At 33.7% G+C, this 19,201-nt stretch overlaps 3 protein-coding genes across 3 annotated transcripts; 2 read left to right on the plus strand and 1 right to left on the minus strand.

Moving 5' to 3' along the window:
* The first annotated feature begins 2,918 nt into the window (after positions 1-2,918).
* Positions 2,919-7,074, plus strand: LOC112795406 (glutamyl-tRNA(Gln) amidotransferase subunit A, chloroplastic/mitochondrial). The gene is made up of 10 exons (XM_025837339.3): positions 2,919-3,635; positions 4,063-4,374; positions 4,552-4,731; positions 4,839-4,933; positions 5,068-5,143; positions 5,285-5,362; positions 5,592-5,685; positions 5,776-5,825; positions 6,050-6,163; positions 6,604-7,074. Exons 1-10 carry the CDS (start codon positions 3,102-3,104, stop codon positions 6,694-6,696), a joined length of 1,626 nt encoding a protein of 541 aa, XP_025693124.1. The 5' UTR covers positions 2,919-3,101; the 3' UTR covers positions 6,697-7,074.
* Positions 7,075-7,885: 811 nt separating this feature from the next.
* Positions 7,886-10,569, plus strand: LOC112795424 (uncharacterized). Its single transcript, XM_029297418.2, has 8 exons — positions 7,886-8,214; positions 8,758-8,953; positions 9,042-9,179; positions 9,313-9,391; positions 9,606-9,674; positions 9,771-9,843; positions 10,015-10,071; positions 10,286-10,569. The coding sequence occupies exons 2-8, from the start codon at positions 8,765-8,767 to the stop codon at positions 10,368-10,370; spliced, it is 690 nt and encodes a 229-aa protein (XP_029153251.1). The 5' UTR covers positions 7,886-8,214; positions 8,758-8,764; the 3' UTR covers positions 10,371-10,569.
* A 991-nt stretch (positions 10,570-11,560) lies between these two features.
* Positions 11,561-15,483, minus strand: LOC112795415 (citrate synthase, glyoxysomal). Its single transcript, XM_025837347.3, has 14 exons — positions 15,220-15,483; positions 14,895-15,075; positions 14,579-14,664; positions 14,393-14,497; positions 14,224-14,286; positions 13,890-13,999; positions 13,565-13,684; positions 13,341-13,416; positions 13,163-13,236; positions 12,949-13,069; positions 12,608-12,705; positions 12,379-12,502; positions 11,995-12,126; positions 11,561-11,882 (listed from the first exon to the last, which is right to left on the minus strand). The coding sequence occupies exons 1-13, from the start codon at positions 15,481-15,483 to the stop codon at positions 11,995-11,997; spliced, it is 1,554 nt and encodes a 517-aa protein (XP_025693132.1). The 3' UTR covers positions 11,561-11,882.
* Positions 15,484-19,201: the final 3,718 nt, after the last annotated feature.

A 19,201-nucleotide genomic window follows, 5' to 3' on the forward strand; every position in this document is an offset into this window, starting at 1 on the left:
TTTACTATAGTCTATTTTGATATAAAGATTACCAAACATAAATCACTTTAATACAAACTTATTTTTCATCAAAATCAAGTTTGCAAAATTAATTTTATACAAACTCCCGTTTGCAAACTGTATTCCAAGCACACACAGTCTCGTTGAAGTCTCTTATGGAGACTGACATAACCCTGCAATATAAATCAATTCCTCCCACACAATAAATTTCTCTTCTCTTATATGAGTCTCGTACACCAAAAAAAGCACAATTGAAATTATTTTTAATAAAACCCCTTTAACACACAACCAACGCTCCTATTTATGACAGCGACTCGTTTTAAACATTATTTCAACCCAAATTAAATCACCCAAAGCACCCTGCAGTATCACTTCCCCAAATTCTTATTACATCAAATTTTATCGCTACCTATCTCTTAGTGAGAACAAGCCTAACATATTCAATTTAAATTTTTTTCTTGAGGTTTTTGACCATGCTCAATATTCCATCACCGCTCAACCCCCTAATATTCCAAGAACAAAATTATTTTAATAAATAATTACACATTTTTTTGGGTCTACAGCGTCTTGCTTTCTCTTTCTATTTTGCCAATCTTTTTTTTCATTCTGTGTTTGGAGAATAGCTATGATATCATCTTTTTCATTGTATAAAATTGCACCTAATTACAACGCGAAGTCCCAAGTTTTCCTAGTTTCAAGCATCTGCTCCTCCAAAATACTATCTATGTTTCTCTTACTTCCTTCATTCTTGTCCAAACCACAATCATCAACAATCCTCTTTCTAACTACTTCTTCATCATGTTGCGACAGCTTTCCTTTGTCAATGTTATTTCCTTTGTGCCGGAATCCATACAATTATCATTCACAATGTCATCCCTATCACCCGTTCCTTCATCAACGTCTTCCGCACCATCATCATCAACATACACACCTAATCCACCAGTCCCTCAATTCAATATCACCAGGAGAGTAGTGGCTTGGTTCTACACCACCAACTCCTCCTTGATCTCACGACCCAACATAGGGTTGCACATCTTCCTTGCCACCTTGAGCCTTCTTTGCCGCAGCCAGCCTTTAGCTTCCCTCCTTCAACACCGATTCGGTTTCCCTCGGTCACCTCCGCGCCAGTCTCTAGTGCAAGTGTCGCAGATGCAGCTTCCTGCACATTTGTCGTAGACCTTTCCCTAACGTGCCCATCCCTATCGTGAAAATCATGCTCCATTTCCATCAAGTTCAACCCGGGTTCTAGACCCAATCCAACATCACCGAACTGGTTGATTGAGAAAACCGGACCCAAGGTTCTTTCCCTATCTTTTTTGGACATCTTTAAATTGTTGGGTCTAGCACCAAGCCTACAAAGAACTTTCTTTTTCTTATTCCTTTTGCCCCTCATTTTCAACCCATTAAAGTTACTTTCATAAACCCATGTAACTGTATGTTCAGAGTCAGCTTCATAATAATATAATCATATCCCACAATCCGCACTCCCTTAAATTCCTTTATAAATTGGTTGATATTATCGTTTTTATTGATTTTGTTTTGAATGATCATTAATCCACTCATTCAAAGTAATTTCAAGAATGACCAACCTGCCCTTATCTTCTCCGTTTTTCCTCAACTCCTCCATCACCACATCGGCTGCCTGGTCGTTGAAAACTGTCGCTTTTGTGGCCCGTGTACTCCTTAAATTTGTACTTGCACACTCTCTTTCCACAACTGTTTTTCGTTGTTCACAACTATAATAACTTTTTTCATTAGCTTCTTCATAACAATTCAATCTAAAAGCCTCCCGTTCCACTTCTTTCACTAGCACATCAAATCCAATGATACCTACTATGATATGAACTCATTTATTAATCATATCCATGATACAAGTATTAATTTACACTTGTCCAACAGTAAGGCTGCGTTTGTTCTAAGAATAGGACAGGACAAGACACTGATGGACAAAGACACAAAATTTTGTGTTCTTGTATTCAGTTTGGTGATAAACTATAACAAATTATAAAAATTCAATTTATTCTCATTTTTTTCATTCAAAAAATTTGAGATGAAAAATATAACAATAAAAAATATAATTATGAAAAATTAACAAGAATAATGAAAGAAAAAATAAAAAATAAGTTGTATCCCTTGTTAGTATCTTCGTGTCCTTCCTGTCAGGATGAACACAAAATACACTAATTCAGTGTCTCTGGACACATTGTCTCTGTCCATGTCTCCTCTGTCAAACATGATTTTGTATCTCAGTGTCCCTGTCTCAATGTCTTGTCTCTATAAACAAACGCAGCTTAAAAGACATGCATGATTCTGTCACTTTGTCACAACCGACTACTTCCCCCATTGGTCTCTTAACATACTAAAGATATCCGTTGACCACGCATATAACGGAACTCCATAGCATTCTAACCACACTTTTCAAATTTCATCACATCGCTCCGTCTCATTCTATCTCCATATACTATGAAAGAATTGCAAGAGACTATTCATTTTAAACGTATATGCTTCTTCTGCATTCAATACGAATCAAAAGTCAAAAGAACTTTATACGCTCTCAGTTCCCGTACTTTGACAACTTGAGTTAGGTTTTTTCCAATCATCTCCTTCAACAAACTAAAATCAATTGCCTTCGTCGTACCGTCAACCAAACTTCTCTATGATCAGTACAAATTTTCTTTTATCACCGATACTTTCACTTTTTTCATCCACCCATTTTTATGTGTGTATTTAAACTTGATTTACTAAACTTAATTTTACGTCTAGTTTCAATTAAAAAATATCTATATCTACATAAATATTGTACTATAAAAAAAATTCAAAGATCAACATAATTTATTATTTTTAAGCTGTAATTAATCTATAATATTTAAAAATATATTATTAACTTAATAAATTAAAAACAATTCTATTAAGCTCATAGCTTTTCAGTTGCATTATTACAATAACAAATCAACTAGTAACCAAAATTTAGTGAAGAAAAAAACCAATTTTAAGCAGGAAAATGAGACTATCTGAAAAATAAGAGCTGCTCAGGGCTCACACTTGCTCCATCCCCTTTGTTATCTTCTTCACTCTTCAGTCTTCACAAGAAAGGAGGAAAGATGATATTGACACTCCAAACCCCACGTCCACTCTCTCGCCTCCCTCGCTTCCTTCCATTCTCCACCAACGCCTCTATTACCCTAAACCAATCACAACCCGCCACGTGTACCTCACCTCCTCCACCACACTCCCAAATCCTCTCCACTCGCCACTCCCTCCTCTCCCGCCAATTCTCCGCCGCCGACCTCCTCCGCTCCCACCTCAACCGTCTCAATCTCACCGAGCCCCACCTCCGCTCCTTCCTCCACCTCCCTGACCCCTCCGACCTCCTCGCTCAAGCCGACTCACTCGACCGCCGCATCGCCGCCGGCGAGGATGTTGGTCCCCTCGCCGGAGTTCTGGTGGCCGTCAAGGACAACATATGTACTGCTGATATGCCGTCCACCGGCGGCTCACGCATTCTCGAAGGGTACCGGCCGCCGTTCGACGCAACCGCCGTAAAGAGGGCGAAGGAGCTTGGCGCCATTGTTGTTGGAAAGACCAATCTAGATGAGTTCGGTATGGGTAGCACCACTGAAGGTTCTGCATTTCAGGTTCTTCAATTTTCTTCAATGTTTAATTTCAAGTGTTTGGGATTCTGTTATTTCTATAACTAGCTAATAGTTAATTTCATGCCGAGCATACTTAATTATATTGCATTGCATTGCATTTGGTTTTAACTGCGGATTGAAGTCTATGTTCCTCAACCATTTTCTTTTTAGTTTCGTTTTGAGATAGTGAGTATAAACTTCACTGCAGATAGAAATTAAGCTCAATTTTATTGTTGAGGTTTCCGAATTGAGAGATCTTTAGATACTATGCACCTGCTACATGGTTCTAAGACCATGGTTGCATTGCTGGTACTCATGGATGTGGTGTAATTTGGCTAAGCTTTATGTTGTCTGGATTCTAGTGTTCTTGCTGTGGCCCATTTATAACTGGGATTGGTTTACTCAGGTGATGCGTATGTTCATTCAATAGGTCACAGCCAATCCATGGGATCTTTCTAGGGTGCCAGGAGGATCATCAGGAGGATCGGCAGCTGCAGTTTCTGCCAGGCAGTGTGTGGTATCACTGGGAAGTGATACTGGTGGAAGCGTGAGACAGCCAGCATCTTTTTGCGGTGTTGTAGGTTTGAAGCCAACTTATGGGCGTGTCTCAAGATTTGGACTTATGGCGTATGCGTCTTCACTTGATACTATTGGTTGCTTTGGTTCATCAGTCGCTGATGCCGGGATTCTCCTTCATGCAATTTCTGGTCATGATAGATTTGATGCCACCTCAAGTAATCAAGTAAGAGTTCTTTTATATTTGGTATAATTGTTATAGCCATCTAATATCCTGTTGTTAGCTGAAGTTGTCAAAGGTATTGGCATAATTTGTCTATAAGATGGGCAGTTGATGAAATCATTGCAAGTGTTTATTTATGTATTTCTTGTTATTAAGCAGATTCCTAAATTTATTTCTCAGGATGTGCCCAACTTTCTGTCTCATTTTGTCTCTGCTAGTTCCTTTGAAAGTAAGCCCTTGAAGGGTCTGAGAGTTGGTCTGATTCGTGAAACCATTGGTGACGGTGTTGATGCTGGAGTAATTTCTGCAATTCATTCTGCTGCTTCCCATTTTGAGGAATTAGGATGCTCTGTAAATGAGGTCTTTTGCATCATTTTACTTAGTTCGTACCTATAGCTTCTTTATAAGTTTATGTTAGCACAATTATATTTTGAGTATGTTTCATTCATTTGCTCTTAAATGTACAGGTCTCACTTCCATCCTTTTCCCTTGGGTTGCCAGCCTACTATATCCTTGCTTCATCTGAATCATCTTCCAACTTGTCTCGCTACGATGGTATCAGGTGAATGCTCCATGGCCTCCCTCCGAGATAAAAACACATGCATTCCGCAATGTTTTCTTCTATGCTCTTTATTCTTGTTTTGACGGGTTTGACACCTACTCCTCCCCCTTTCCTTTTTCTAATCTATTATCTAGATATGGAAACCAAGTTTATGCTGATGAGCTTGACTCTCTTTATGGAAGTTCCCGAGCTAATGGATTTGGTTCTGAGGTACATCCTTTTACTCCCTAGATTTCACATTTGGTGATATACGGGTTTTTGGCAGCTTTATATATGTCTATAAAAGGGATGGTCTAAAATTTTCATTGTTGCTCTTAAAAGCTGGCTATGAATTTTAAATGCATATTTCAGGTCAAAATGAGAATTTTGATGGGGACATATGCTCTTTCAGCTGGTTACTATGATGCATATTACAAACGTGCACAGCAGGTACTGCTAAAGCATTATTCATTTTGCTATAACTATTATATTTGGTCCATTTCCCATTGTGTATTATAAAGTCTAAAACAATGAAATTGGGATACATGGTATGATAGATACGCTCATGGATTTTTATTTATTTATTTATTTATTTTCCCTTTTGCATTCATGTCTAAATTTCATCTACATAGGCGGGTTTAGAATCTTTGGAAAAATATTTTTGACTATATTTTCACAGGTGAGAACCATAATTAGGAATAGCTTTACAGAAGCACTCAATCAAAATGACATCCTGATTTCACCAGCAGCTCCTTCACCTGCTTATAAAATTGGTAAGCACTACATTTGCATCTTATTGCTTCGTCATGATTGCATTTCATTGCCTGCATTATTAATTGTCTATTCGCTTGTGACCTTTTAAGGTGAAAAGAAAAATGATCCCTTGGCCATGTATGCAGGAGACATCATGACTGTAAGCATTTCAATGTTATTGTTTGATTTCCGTCTCTTACTTTTATTACGTTAGCATTTACCCGTAAAATATTCTTAGTATGAGAAAAGGAATCGCCTAGTGGAATAAAGTCACCAATTAAGAGTTCATCCTCTTTGATATTGTCTGAATTTCTATTTCTAGGTACTTAATATTCATTTACCAGTCACTAACCATAATCTTTGGCCCTCTCTCTCTCTCAACAGGTAAATGTTAACCTAGCTGGACTACCCGCCTTGGTTTTGCCATGTGGATTTGTTGAGGGTGGGACTGCCGGGCTTCCTATTGGTCTACAAATGATTGGTGCAGCATTTGGTGAGGTATGACTTTTTCTGTCTATTGCACTCAACTCCTTGTTGATGGATATCAGGGATATTGTCTTTCGTTTTATTCCCGTTATCAGTCATCATTTCATATAGACATGAATCATGATTTGATGCATTTTCATGGTTTCGTACATGTAGCTTAATGGAAAACAGAATTGTTTTCTTGCTGCTATGCAATTATCAAGGGACACAAGTATTTATCCCGTTTTAAAAGTTGTGTTTTTTTCTCTTTCAAATATGATTTTTGTTAAGATAAAATCCAACATGTTTCAAGAAAGCTAATTGCAAATAAGAAATTTGTGTGTATGACTTGGGTCTTGTCCGAAAATAAGAAAAAAACTGCAGTGTCTTTGCTTTATCAGTTCTAAAGAGACAAGTCGAATTTTATTCTTGTGAATGAATAATAGGATCCCCATCCTTATATGGTCTTGCAGGAAGAGCTTCTGAGGGTGGGACATATCTTTGAGCAGACGCTTGAAAATTGCAGATTTGTTCCACCAATTATAGCTGAAGACATTGCAAGCTAGTATAAATGATCCTTCTACCTTTCGGTGATCCATAAAAAGTTACATTAATTCATGACAATATGGTGGTTGAAGTATTTTTTTTCCGAGGCAATTCAGTACTATATGCTGTTGGCATTCAATGATTCAAATTAGTAACTTAAGGAATATGATTTTGACAGTAGCAATGTGAGATTCGTTTAGTTAGCTTTTGATATGGCGAATGGGGTGTCACCAGCATTTTCGATGAAAGACCCCTAACAGCTATAATTTGGTCAATGTAAAACTGTGTTAGGTTGATTTATGTGTAAAGAAGCAAATGGTTGTTTAGCACTTTCCAAAAAATTTGGTTATTGTAACTTTTTCGTATTAAGAAGTATTAAGAAATTTTTAAAGTAGAAATTTAAATGCAGTTAACTTTATATGAAGTTGATGTTTATAATTAAGAGTTGTTAAATAACGATTTAACTAAATCAAATCTGTTAAATTATTTAACATAAAGTTTATTTCACCTGAGTTTCTACTTATTTTTGAATTTGCTTGGATACTATGCCTTGAATGAAAAATTTTGTAACCACCATTAGTGAAGTTGGTAGATACTTAAGGTTTTTTAGGGTAACATAATGTCATAATATTTTAAATTAAAAATCTATCTTATCATAAAAAAATTATTTAACATGTGCTTTTTAATAATAATATTAAGATTATTATTAGTAAAAAAATGAATTATTTTATTTTAATAAATACATAACAAATATATTAAAAATTTAAATATTATATTTTTTATAAAAACCTTTTAAATCGATAGTTTTATACACATATTTGCTAATTTTATCACAAATTATATAATTAAAGGGAAAAAAGACCTACATTCAATATACTTTAATGAAAATCTAAAAAATTAATGGTTCCGCTACGTTACCAACAGCATATCTGCCAACTTCTGCCAACTCTTATTTATAATTGTGTTTCATGGGAGTGTGTTTGTGCATGTGTCTAATAAAAATGTCTTTTTTATAACTGAGTTTAATAGAAGTGTCTTTATAGATATATTTTATGGATGTGTCTCTTTATATATGTATTTAAAATATATTAATTATTAGACACATCTACGAACACACTTCCATGAAACACAAATATAAATAAGAGTTGGTAGAAGTTGGCAAATAATATGTTGGTACCCTATACTTTTCCAAAAATTAATGCAACAGTTGAATGAAATCTTATTCATATCGCGAGCATCCAACAAACCAAACCCAACCCAACCTTATCCCAATAAAGTTCATCTAAAAGACTATAATATAAACTGTGCCTTTTGTGCGTTTGAGTTAGGAGTTAAGACTCACCAACGGCGCACGTTAGCATCCTCAGCTCACCCAAAACACCGCGTGAAGTTCACGCTCCCTGGAATCCTCCTCTCTGCGCGTTTCGATTCCTCTCTTTCTCTCCCTCCTCGTTCGTCCTTCGATTTGGCGACGAGGTTCCCGTATCTTATTCGTTGATCCACCTTCGTTCGGATCGTGTCTAGATTCAATCGATTATGTAAGCATTTAGCCAAATCTCGTTGTATCTTTCATGAATTGGAATCCTGTTTTTGATGATCTACTTTATCTGTGATCCATCCTTGTTAATTAATGTTCTTTCGAAATTTGTATTCAAAAAAAAAAAAAATCGAGAAGGAAATAACAATTCTCTCTCTTTTTATTTTTTCCCGCTGATTTATTAGCCAAAATTGTGGAAGTATGAATAATTCCACGGATCATCTGTTTATTAATGATATGAATTAATAGTAAATGTGAATCTCTTAATGGAACCGTATTCAGTTCTCATCTTTGTTTCAATTATGTATGCATGTATGCTTTGGCTGTCTTGAAAATTTATCTTTGACGTCATCAAGTGAGTTTTTCAATTGAGAGAATTCAATTCTATGCATGTATATATGAATCTACAATATTTTTCTAATAGAAGTAAATTTTCATTAACAAGAAGGATGTTACATGAGGAAGAGAACATGAGAGCTTAGTTTCTATTAGTTTTCATGATTAGTTTGAATGCTTATAGTCTTATTGTTTTCTTGGTTATCAGTGTCATTATGATGAGAAGAGGCGAAGTTCAATTACCTGCGCGGAAACTTCCATCCCTGGTTGATCTATGTGTTCAGAAAATAATAGATAATATAAGATACCTTGGAAACGTTGGTTGTGTCGATCTACACCTGCTCGAGCGAATTTTGCCACACTGCACGGTTGATCAGTTGATTCATGTGGAGAAGGCAAGCGAAGTAAGTTAAGGTTCTCGTTTTTGTCAACTATGTATGGAGCTATCACCAGGTGAAATGGTTTGTCTAATTTGCCCATTATGCTATGCAGGGAGCTGATTTGAGTCCGGTGACTGATAAGTTATGGAAAGGATTCTTTGAAAAGCAGTACGGGTTAAATTGCGCCAAGGAAGTAATGAGGAGGATGAGAGAAAAGAAAGTGTCATTTAAATGGAAGCAGTTGTACGAGGTGAATTTTTTACTTGGTCATTCTTTGATTTCTTTATCATAATTCTTTTTGGTTCAACTCGGTTATATTTTAGATGAATAGGGTGTATTCAATAAAAATTGTTAGCTGCGCTCACTACGTTAACTCTCTGCAGGCAAAACAGAAAGAAATAGCCGAGGCTGAGAAGGAAGTATCTAATCGAATCAGGAATCTGTACAAGAAAGAAGATGCAAGTATGTTCCTAGTGTGTGCATTATTGGCTACTTGTTTTAATTTTCCTTGCCTTTCCTGCTTTGCTGAACGTGAATATCCTTTTGTCTACCTGATTTGAATCTTTCTCAACCTTTTAACATACATGTTTGTTTTATCCAAACAAAATGCTAATATAACTTGATAAACATACATGTTAACTGTTAGCTTGATGAACAATGTATTGGAATTCTGTAGAAAAACAGAGTAGGCAAGTACAGCTGTGCACTAAAACTCCACCTTCGAGTAAAAAAAGATTCTGGGGAGGTAACTAGTTCACTCTACTATTGTGCTTTATATTTTATTTATGTTTCATCAGGTTGCACTTTTAAATGTTGTTTCATCTTTGAGGATCTGTTGTAGATGGACCTGGTTACAATGTGTCAAATTTGAAGAGCAACATAATGAAGAAGTCAAAAATAGAATTTCTAAAGAGGTAACTTATAATGCTGGATGGAAGCAGGGGCCTTAAGGTTTATAATAATTTCTTTTGATCATATCAATGATCATTAGTTGGGAAAAATAAATTAGTAATATAATTATGGTTGTTTTGTTGTATAATTTTATCTTATAAATATAGACCCCTTTGTCTTTTCTTCTTTTACAGTCATGAGATGAAAAATCTTGCAGTGATGAAGAAGAATACTTTCCAGAGGACTAGTAGGTATATATGACAGCAACTTTTTGGTTAGAAACTTTTTCTAAGAATTTTTCTTTGTTTTTTGGCTATACATCTACCTAATTTGTAGTGTTTGTAATACTTTTACGGGAGCTAACAGTTTAGTTATTGCTTCCAAAATAATTATCTTAATCCTCACTTCCTTTTTTGTTCTCCTTTTATTTTTCTAAACAATCTTCCATTGCTTGTTGTTCTGCAGTTCAACAAGCATTACAAGGACTGGAAGTACTTCTGGAATTGGTTCAACATCAAAAGATCCCAAATCCATCAGAAGGATGTTTTAGGAGCAAATTATGTGAGAGATAGCAATGCTATGGATCATTATTTGCTTTTAAACTGTAATGTTAGTTTCAGCTATCTTAACGCTAAGAAAAATGGCTTACTTTTCTTTGTTGTATTTATTGCATAAGTTGCATCGAGGCATGCATGGTAGTTGATGTAATCTGTTTCTTACATAAATGAAATTAGCATCTTCATACCGAATATGATCTAGCTGCAAAACAAATGGAAAAAAATATTTACTTATGAAGGGAGATGCATAAGAATATCATGGGCAGAAAGTTTGTGTAACCAATTTGTATCCTATACATTTATTCAATGATGTACACTTTTTGTATCCAGATACATTATTGTACCAAAAAGTGAAAGTGACTGATAAAAAGAAACGGAAGGAAGGACACAATGGATGTTACATGAACTCATCATATATGCGATCCTTCCCTTTCATGCTGAAGGCATGGCATGCAGTGACTCTGCCTTAGGCAGGTGAGTTCCTTGATGTGTATGAGAGAAAAGTTATGTGCTTAAGCACATTGAATGAAAGTGAAAATGTTTAAGAAAGTTATTTGAAATGTTACCAATATTGTCCTGTCAGGAATATCTGGTATAAGGGTTTAGTATTGACTTTTTGAATAACTAGGTTATACCATTTCATTTCATTTCATCAACTATCCAACAACCATGTTATTGCTGTTGCACTCTTGTAAGTGTTGAAGACTTGGACACCCTCAAGAAAATATAAATGTTTTTGTGACTTACCTGATGCTTAAACATATCTTAATCAGCATGTAATCCCTAAACTCGACTTTTTTTTTTAATGTAAACATGTTTCTGTTGCCTAAAGTCATTGAATCGGCCTCATCAGTCATCACATTTGTCATATGACACGCATAAATATCTCTCTATATATATACATCTATAGAATAGATATAGGGAACTACTTGAGGTACTTGTCTTGTGTCCAAATTATTTTGTTTCCTAAAATATATCTAAGTGGAGTTGAAATTAAATGATAAAATGAAAACAAAATACTAACAAGCGTCTTAAGCATTTGTGAAATGCATTAAAAAAATTAAAGGATTTATCTTTTTACTATTATTTATTTATTACTTAAGTGTCTTAGACAAATTCTATAACGGCACTAATTAAGAAAAAATGGCAAATCTAGTAGGATATAATAAATGAAAAAAGTAAATAAATAAAATCCAATGGAACTTCTTTATATCACCAATAATGTAAAATAAAATGATCACAAAACCAAGAATATTAACTAGTTTGATTTCATTCCATCCACACATGTTACTTGGCATATATTGATTGATCCCTCTGGAACTGCAAATCCTGCTATCATTATTCTGCTACTAGAATAGAATACAAAACTGGCCGCATTATTTATGAAGATACATCCTCCTGAGGTCTCTTGCCTCATTCTGCTTTAGCCATAGTAAAACTTAGGCAATATAAGCCATAAAAGACTTTGGAACCTTTAAGAATTACTCCCTCTGTTTTAAATATAACTGTACAGAAAACAATAAAACATACTTTCTTAGAACTTAACAGACATATATTGGAACAAAGGGAGTGAAAATCATATATTGGCAATGTCATTAGCAAAACTATATATATTACCTATATCCCGGTTCCAGCGAGCCGCCGCTTTGAGGCATTCGATACGGTCAACTGGCCAAGCTTGTCGGTGTTACTTGATTCTGTTCTTTCTTTGATTGGTGCATAATGCCTCAACCATTCCCCAACATAAACCTGGTCATGAAATAGATTAAGGTGACATTAGGATAACACTAGTGGCAATCCAAAATCATCCACAACAGATATCACTGTTAGTTCTGGTAATCAGAGATGATAGAAAACGTAGAAGAAACTAATTCATATACTAATGGGATACTAACAACTAGGCCAATTTGATTCTTACCCTCAACCATGGTTCTGCTATATTTTAAATATCTCAATGTAGAAAACCATAACTGGAGAAATGAGTTGAAGAAAGTAAACAACCTGTTGAGGCCTCATAATCTTCGTATCAGGATCATCCAAAGACTCTCGCCAATGCGCCAAGTAACCAGCCATTCGAGGGATAGCAAATAAAATAGTGAAGTACTCAGGTGGAAACCCCATGGCCCTGATCACATAAAGGCATTAGCTAAAGCCTAGTAACATATATTAGGAGGGATAACCTTATCTTATGCTCCCTAGAAAGAAAAACCTGGTGTAATAATAACTATACCTATAAATTAGTCCAGAGTAGAAGTCAACGTTTGGATATAGCTTTCTTCTGATGAAAAATTCATCAGATAGTGCAACCTTCTCCAAGGCAACTGCAACCTGCACAATCAAAAAATTGTATATTGTATTAATAAGTTTTGATTTTAGATTGAAACCTTTTGAAGTGCTTTAAATTTGAATAACATTCAGATACAGATACAAACAGCTAGAATAGTTTGCAGCAAAATCTTCGAAATGTAGAATTTGATATTGTATTAATATCCCCTGATCAAACCATCTCCTGCTCAAAGAATAATAAAATAGACGGCAAATAGATGGAGTAAGAGATTAAAAGATGAACACCTCAATAAGAGGATCCCGCCCAACAATGGAAAACACTTCCTCTGCTAGTCTCTTTAGGACCTTTGCTCTGGGATCATAGTTTTTGTAAACACGATGTCCGAAACCACTAAGCTTTCGCTTCCTGGAGGAATAGCATCCAAAACACAAAGTAGAAGGCACAAAAGTTATACAAGAAAAAGAAGATCTTTAAAATAATACTAATAATAATACACACTTTGCTTTAACACCCTCAATGAACTCTGGAATTTTGTCAACAGTTCCAATTTCACTCAGCATTTTAAGAACAGCCTGCATCAAATGTCAATTCATACATGACAACCTCATTTTTTTTCCCAAATAAGAAACATGCTAAATAAAAATGATCATGAAATCTCATCAATCAGTTATATTACCTCATTAGCTCCACCATGAAGAGGTCCATATAGAGCTCCAACAGCACCAGCAACAGCAGTGTATACATCAACACCACTGCAAATAAGGTAACCATTAAGCAATATAGAACAGCATGATTTCTTTTGCGGAAAGATCACTATTCAGAAAAAGTTCTATCCAGTGTGAAAGCTCATTCGATATGGTGTAATAGCAGGAGTATCAGCTGAAGTAGGAATATGTCTACCTTGATGCAAGATGCCGAACAGCGGATGTGGAACAATTCATTTCATGTTCAGCATGCAGGATGAAAATAATATCCAGTGCACGACTTAGCCGGGGATTTGGTTTATATGAGCGGTTGCCTCTGAAGTTAAACACATTGAACATTTTATTTCAGTCATACCCGATGCTGATATAGCTTCAGCATAACAAAAATCAGCTAGTATGTTACTACCATTCTATCATCAAGAATAAATGACAATCCTTTTTAAATAATGAGATCACAAAGGAAAATAAACCGAAAATAATGCAGTTCCAAATCATCTGACAGAAACAACAGTTAGACATACAGAGAATCAAGCATGTATAGGAAGTTCTCTGTGTAAGAAAGTTGATTCGATGGAAGCACAGGTGGCCGTCCCGCCATTCTGAGATAAATTGCTGCAGCAATTGTTGTTATCTGCATTGAGAAAGGGAAAATGATATTGCCAAAGAGGTAATAAGATAAATTCCAAATAATAAGTATAGAATTACATGAATGCTACACAAGAACTTCAGAGGAAACAAACTTAGCAAGGGCAGGTAGCATTCAGAATAAATCAATGACTAATTCAGCACACATAAGTAAAAGCTACAAACTGCAGATACTGAAAAAAAAAAATAGAGAGAATGGAGAAACCAAACCTTTCCGATAATCCGAGCTATTTGTTTATCTCTGACTTGCTTTGAGTTGTAAACATCAAGACCCTGCATTGAAGTATGATAAAGGGTTTTAAAAGAAATTATCAGAGCTAGATGAAAAGATGTTGAAAAGTTGAAAAATGGGAAACTGTTTTTGTTTTGTGTTACTTACTCTGAGTGCAGGATTAGCATCAGGATGATGAACAGATAGAGCACTCATGGCATTAACAAGCACACCCATAGGATGAGCATCATGTGGCATTGAATGTATGATATCCTACAAAAACAAAAGCGGAATCAGTTGTTTACAAATCTAAAATCTAGAATCTTGCATTAATAGAAAAACCAGAAGGCTCACCAAAACTCCCTGCGGTACAGCTGAATGCTGAGATACAGCGAACTCCCAATCCAATAACTGATTTTCAGAAGGCAAATTTCCATACACTACAGACACATGAATCAACCTTATGAAAGAAATAAATTTGACGAAAAAAGTTTTCATGAATAGTATCGTATACAAGCATAATACTGAATACCATATACATCAAGAGTATGCATAATACAGTGAATAATACTATACGGATATATTGCAACTTAGGAAAACTCCATAACCGGATAAAAATCAGTTACACATCTCAAATTACTCTACACAGTTGGCTGGATCTCAAACTTACTTATGAGGTAGGCTACTTCCATGTATGTGCTTTTCTGTGCCAATTCCTCAATAGGATAGCCTCTATATCTAAGGATTCCTTCATCACCATCAATATAAGAAATAGTTGATCTAACAGGTGCAGTGTTCAAATAGCCAGGGTCATAAAGTTTCAATCCCTTGTCATTCTTTCCAATCGATATCTGCAATTAAATAAATAAATAATTTAATTAATATTACAAAAACAACTTCCACTTCCTCCTTCGTTCTCAGTTTTGGCGGGAGAATTAGCCATAGTTACTAACACTTGTTCAAAATCGGAGTTTTGATTGCAGGGATAATGGTACCTTCTTGAAGTCGGTGGCTTTGACGGCGCCTTCGGGAGACACCTGAATATAGTACTTCTTACCAGTCCTCTCGTCCACCACCGTCAGTGTCCCCTTCAGGCTCGTCACCGTCGCCGTCGCCGGAGCAGACAGCTGGAGTGGCTGGAGGTGGTCCTCCGAGGCGGTAGAGTCAGAGGAAGGAAGGAGGTGAGCGGTGAGAGTGGCCAAACGGTCACGTGCCACGTGGACATGCGATGATTCGGAGGTGAAGGTGGTGGCAGACATTATTATCGAATTTTGTGAAGTGCAAGCAAAAAAATGATGAGAGAGAGAGAGAGAGAGAGAGAGAGAGAGAGAGAGAGAGAGAGAGGCTTGGGTGAGAAGAGAAGAGTGTGGAAGGAAGAATAAAAATATGAAGAAGATGATGATTGGATTGAGAGTTACGTAGAAGAGTGTGCCATGGCATATGGATCATTTTTGTCATGCCGCATGTTACTATATCTGTTCCAATTTTTGGGGTTATAATAATAATGGAGGAAATTTTAAGAATCTTGTTATTATTAATACTTATTAAACTCCACTTCGCAGTTTATCACTTGCTGTTAAAAGTTTTGAATTCTGGTTTATTGTTGAATAGCTGATGGTAGTGCATGATTCTCATTTCTCACCAAAATGACATGGTTTTGACTTTTGAACCCCCATGGTTTCATTTGATTCTCTAGGACCCTTCAAGTGTTGTGAAAAAATTACAACTATAATACGAATATATAAATAAGAGTTTCTATACATATAAGCATTTTTGACAATTAAATCTAATTAAATTTATTTAAATTTAATAAAAATTATTTTTATTATACATAACTGGACACATGCATTTGCTGTTGCGTTCTGTTTTTATTTTTTCTTCTTCTCTTTTTTTAGGTTATTACAGTTATTATTATTTTTTTGATATATTTTTTCTTGATTTTATTCTTTTCAAGAGAGTAAATCAAGAAAAATTAAAAAAAATAAAAAAAAGATGAAAAAAAAAGATAACAAAAAAAAGAAGAATCAGAAGATGAGGAGGAGGAAGAAAAGTTTTGAATTGTGCATGACAATGAGACCAAATGCACCGGATTTACATAATGATTACGATACAATTAACTCAAAAATGCACCAAAATTATAGGAATTTCTGAGTTTATAGAACGTATAATTTTCTGTTCATTTGTTATTATACAATGGTGTTATTATAATAATATTTTGATTCATTTGCAGTTTAAGTGTGTTGTCAATGAACAATTTATCCTAAAGATTGGAATGACTTTTAAGATAAATTGAATGGAATGAAATGAAATATAATGTAATTGAATAAAGTGATAATAAATAATTTCATTATTTTTTGCTAAAAATTTGGTCAATACTTATCAGCATAAAGTGAACCTCAATAGAATTAAAAAAAGATATAAAGTGAATCTCAATTAGTTTAAATTTGAACAAGTTGTCAAAAAGACTCAATCATCTACAAAAAAAACATCGAATTCATTTTTAGATCCAAATAAACCTCAATTAAATTAAAAAATAAACCGAAATTACTTAAATAATAAAAAATTTGATCAATACTTATCAGCAGCATCTAGTGACCTCAATTAATACACAAATGAATCGAAATTAGTTCAAATTTAAATAAGCAGTAAAAAAAACACAATCATCAACAAAAAGACATCGAATTCATCTATGGATCCAAATGAACCTCAATTAAACTAAGAAATGAACCAAAATTACCTAAAGAATAAAAAATTTGGTCAATACTTATCAGTAGCATCAAGTGAATTTCAATTAATTCACAAATGAATCGAAATTTGTTCGGATTTAAACAAGCAATAAAAAAGACCCAATCGTCAACAAAAAACACATCGAATTCATTTTTGGATCCAAATGAACCTCAAATAAATTAAGAAATAAACCAAAATTATTTAATGATGGCACTAGAGGAAATCAGAACTAATAAAAATGTTAGCAAAATATTGGTGTTGTTGGTGATGATGATAACAAAAAAGATAATAAAGAAAAAGCGAAGACAGTAAAATATACACGCATGAATTTAAAATATTTGGTTAGATTTCGTTAGGGTTATGACTTGAATGTAGAAGCGACGATAGTGAAACGTGCGCGCGTGGATTTACAATACTTGATTGAACTTTGTTAGGATTATAACTTGGACTTAGACCTTTATTCTATAAATAATTAAGAGTTTATCATACTCTTAAAGCACATGCGAGGAAGGTTATAAAATAAAAAAATTGTTATTAAAAATATAAAAAATTTAAAATTTTAATATATTTATTTTATATTTATTAAATAAAAATATTTAAAAATTTTTACTAATATTAAATTTATCATGTACTTAAAAATACATGTTTATAATAATTAATTATTTGTATAAAATATGTATTAAAAATAATTATATAATATAGATATTTATCCAAAATGTACAAGAATTAATTTAATAATTGATTGTTGGAGTACATATAAAAACTATAGAGGTAAGGGATTTTTAAAAAATATAGATATATCATATATGGTCTTATTTAACGTCATGGTGGATTCACAATTCCCTGCTTTGATCCACTTGATGACTACATTTGCCCTATCCAATTAATAATAATAATAATAATAATAATAATAATAATAATAATAATAATAATAATAATTAAAAAAAGGAAGAGGTGAGACAATTCAGCTAAATCCAAGTGCACTTGTGCATGATGGAGCCATAAAACTAAAAGCTCGCCAAGAAGGAACACTTGGACATATATAAATACTCATAAGCGGAGCTAGATAAAATATTAAAGAATGACCAAAAATATTTATACAATAAATTAAGATTAAAATAAAATTTTAAAAATAGACTAAATTAAAATTTACATATAATTTATACATAAAAAAAATAAAATTAAGGTGATTATTGCTTTCCTTTCTTATTACCTGGCTCCGTCCCTGTAAGCACTGCCGGTGTCTTTTCAAAGAAGACAGAGAATTTCTGATGAAGAATCTTAATTGCTATTTCACCATTGTACTGAGTATCAAATTGCTACAATGTTGTTGTTGCTGCCGCCATCAGTGTCACCAAATTATAGCTTTCCATCAAAAAAGGCATCCAAAAAAATTCAATTATTCTATCTAACTCCTCACCATATGCAACCCCTAAATCTTTAACAATGATCATAACATGGCTATACAAATGATTTAATTATAGTAGCTTAAAACTCTTAGACAATCAATATATAATAATTAAAGCCAGAAATTATATATAATTGAGTGATTGATTATAATTAAAAAAAAGTTGAAAATTCACATACAATTATTTTTATATAAAATTAATAATTAAAAATATTTAGATGATGATTTAGCCAAATTTATAAATTCAACTAATAATTCTTAAATATCAATTTCAAATATAAGTTTTCACCTTTCAAATGGTATAATCATTACATGAGTTTTGTTTTGATGATATATATATATAATAGTTATCTAAATGAAATTCATGTCTTTAGATAAATTTTTAAACAATAAATTTGAATATTCGTTACTTTTAAAAATGATAATATTGCAATACATGATTAAATTTTTATATTAAATTATTTTATATTGTAACTAAATTCTGATTATAACATTACCGTTAAAATAACATCTCATGATCAATTACCAATTTTATCTAAATTTCTTTTGAAATAATAAAAAACTTATAGTGGTATTTTTTTTCTAAAATCAAGAATCTAATTTTAATGTATTATTAAAATAATTTTACAGGTACATCATATAAAAGTAATTATTTTTTTACATTAATAATATGAATGATTATGTCAAAAAGACAAATGTAATTGTACTAAAATATTTTACACACGTGCATCGAAAAAAGGAGACGAAATAATGAAACTAGGAAGAAACTGCCAATTCAAAGTGTGAGAGAGGTATAGTAACTGCCAGTAACCGCCAGGGACGAGTGGGTTTGTATTCAACAC

Source organism: Arachis hypogaea, chromosome 1 (assembly GCF_003086295.3).
Source record: "Arachis hypogaea cultivar Tifrunner chromosome 1, arahy.Tifrunner.gnm2.J5K5, whole genome shotgun sequence".
NCBI lineage: Eukaryota > Viridiplantae > Streptophyta > Magnoliopsida > Fabales > Fabaceae > Arachis > Arachis hypogaea.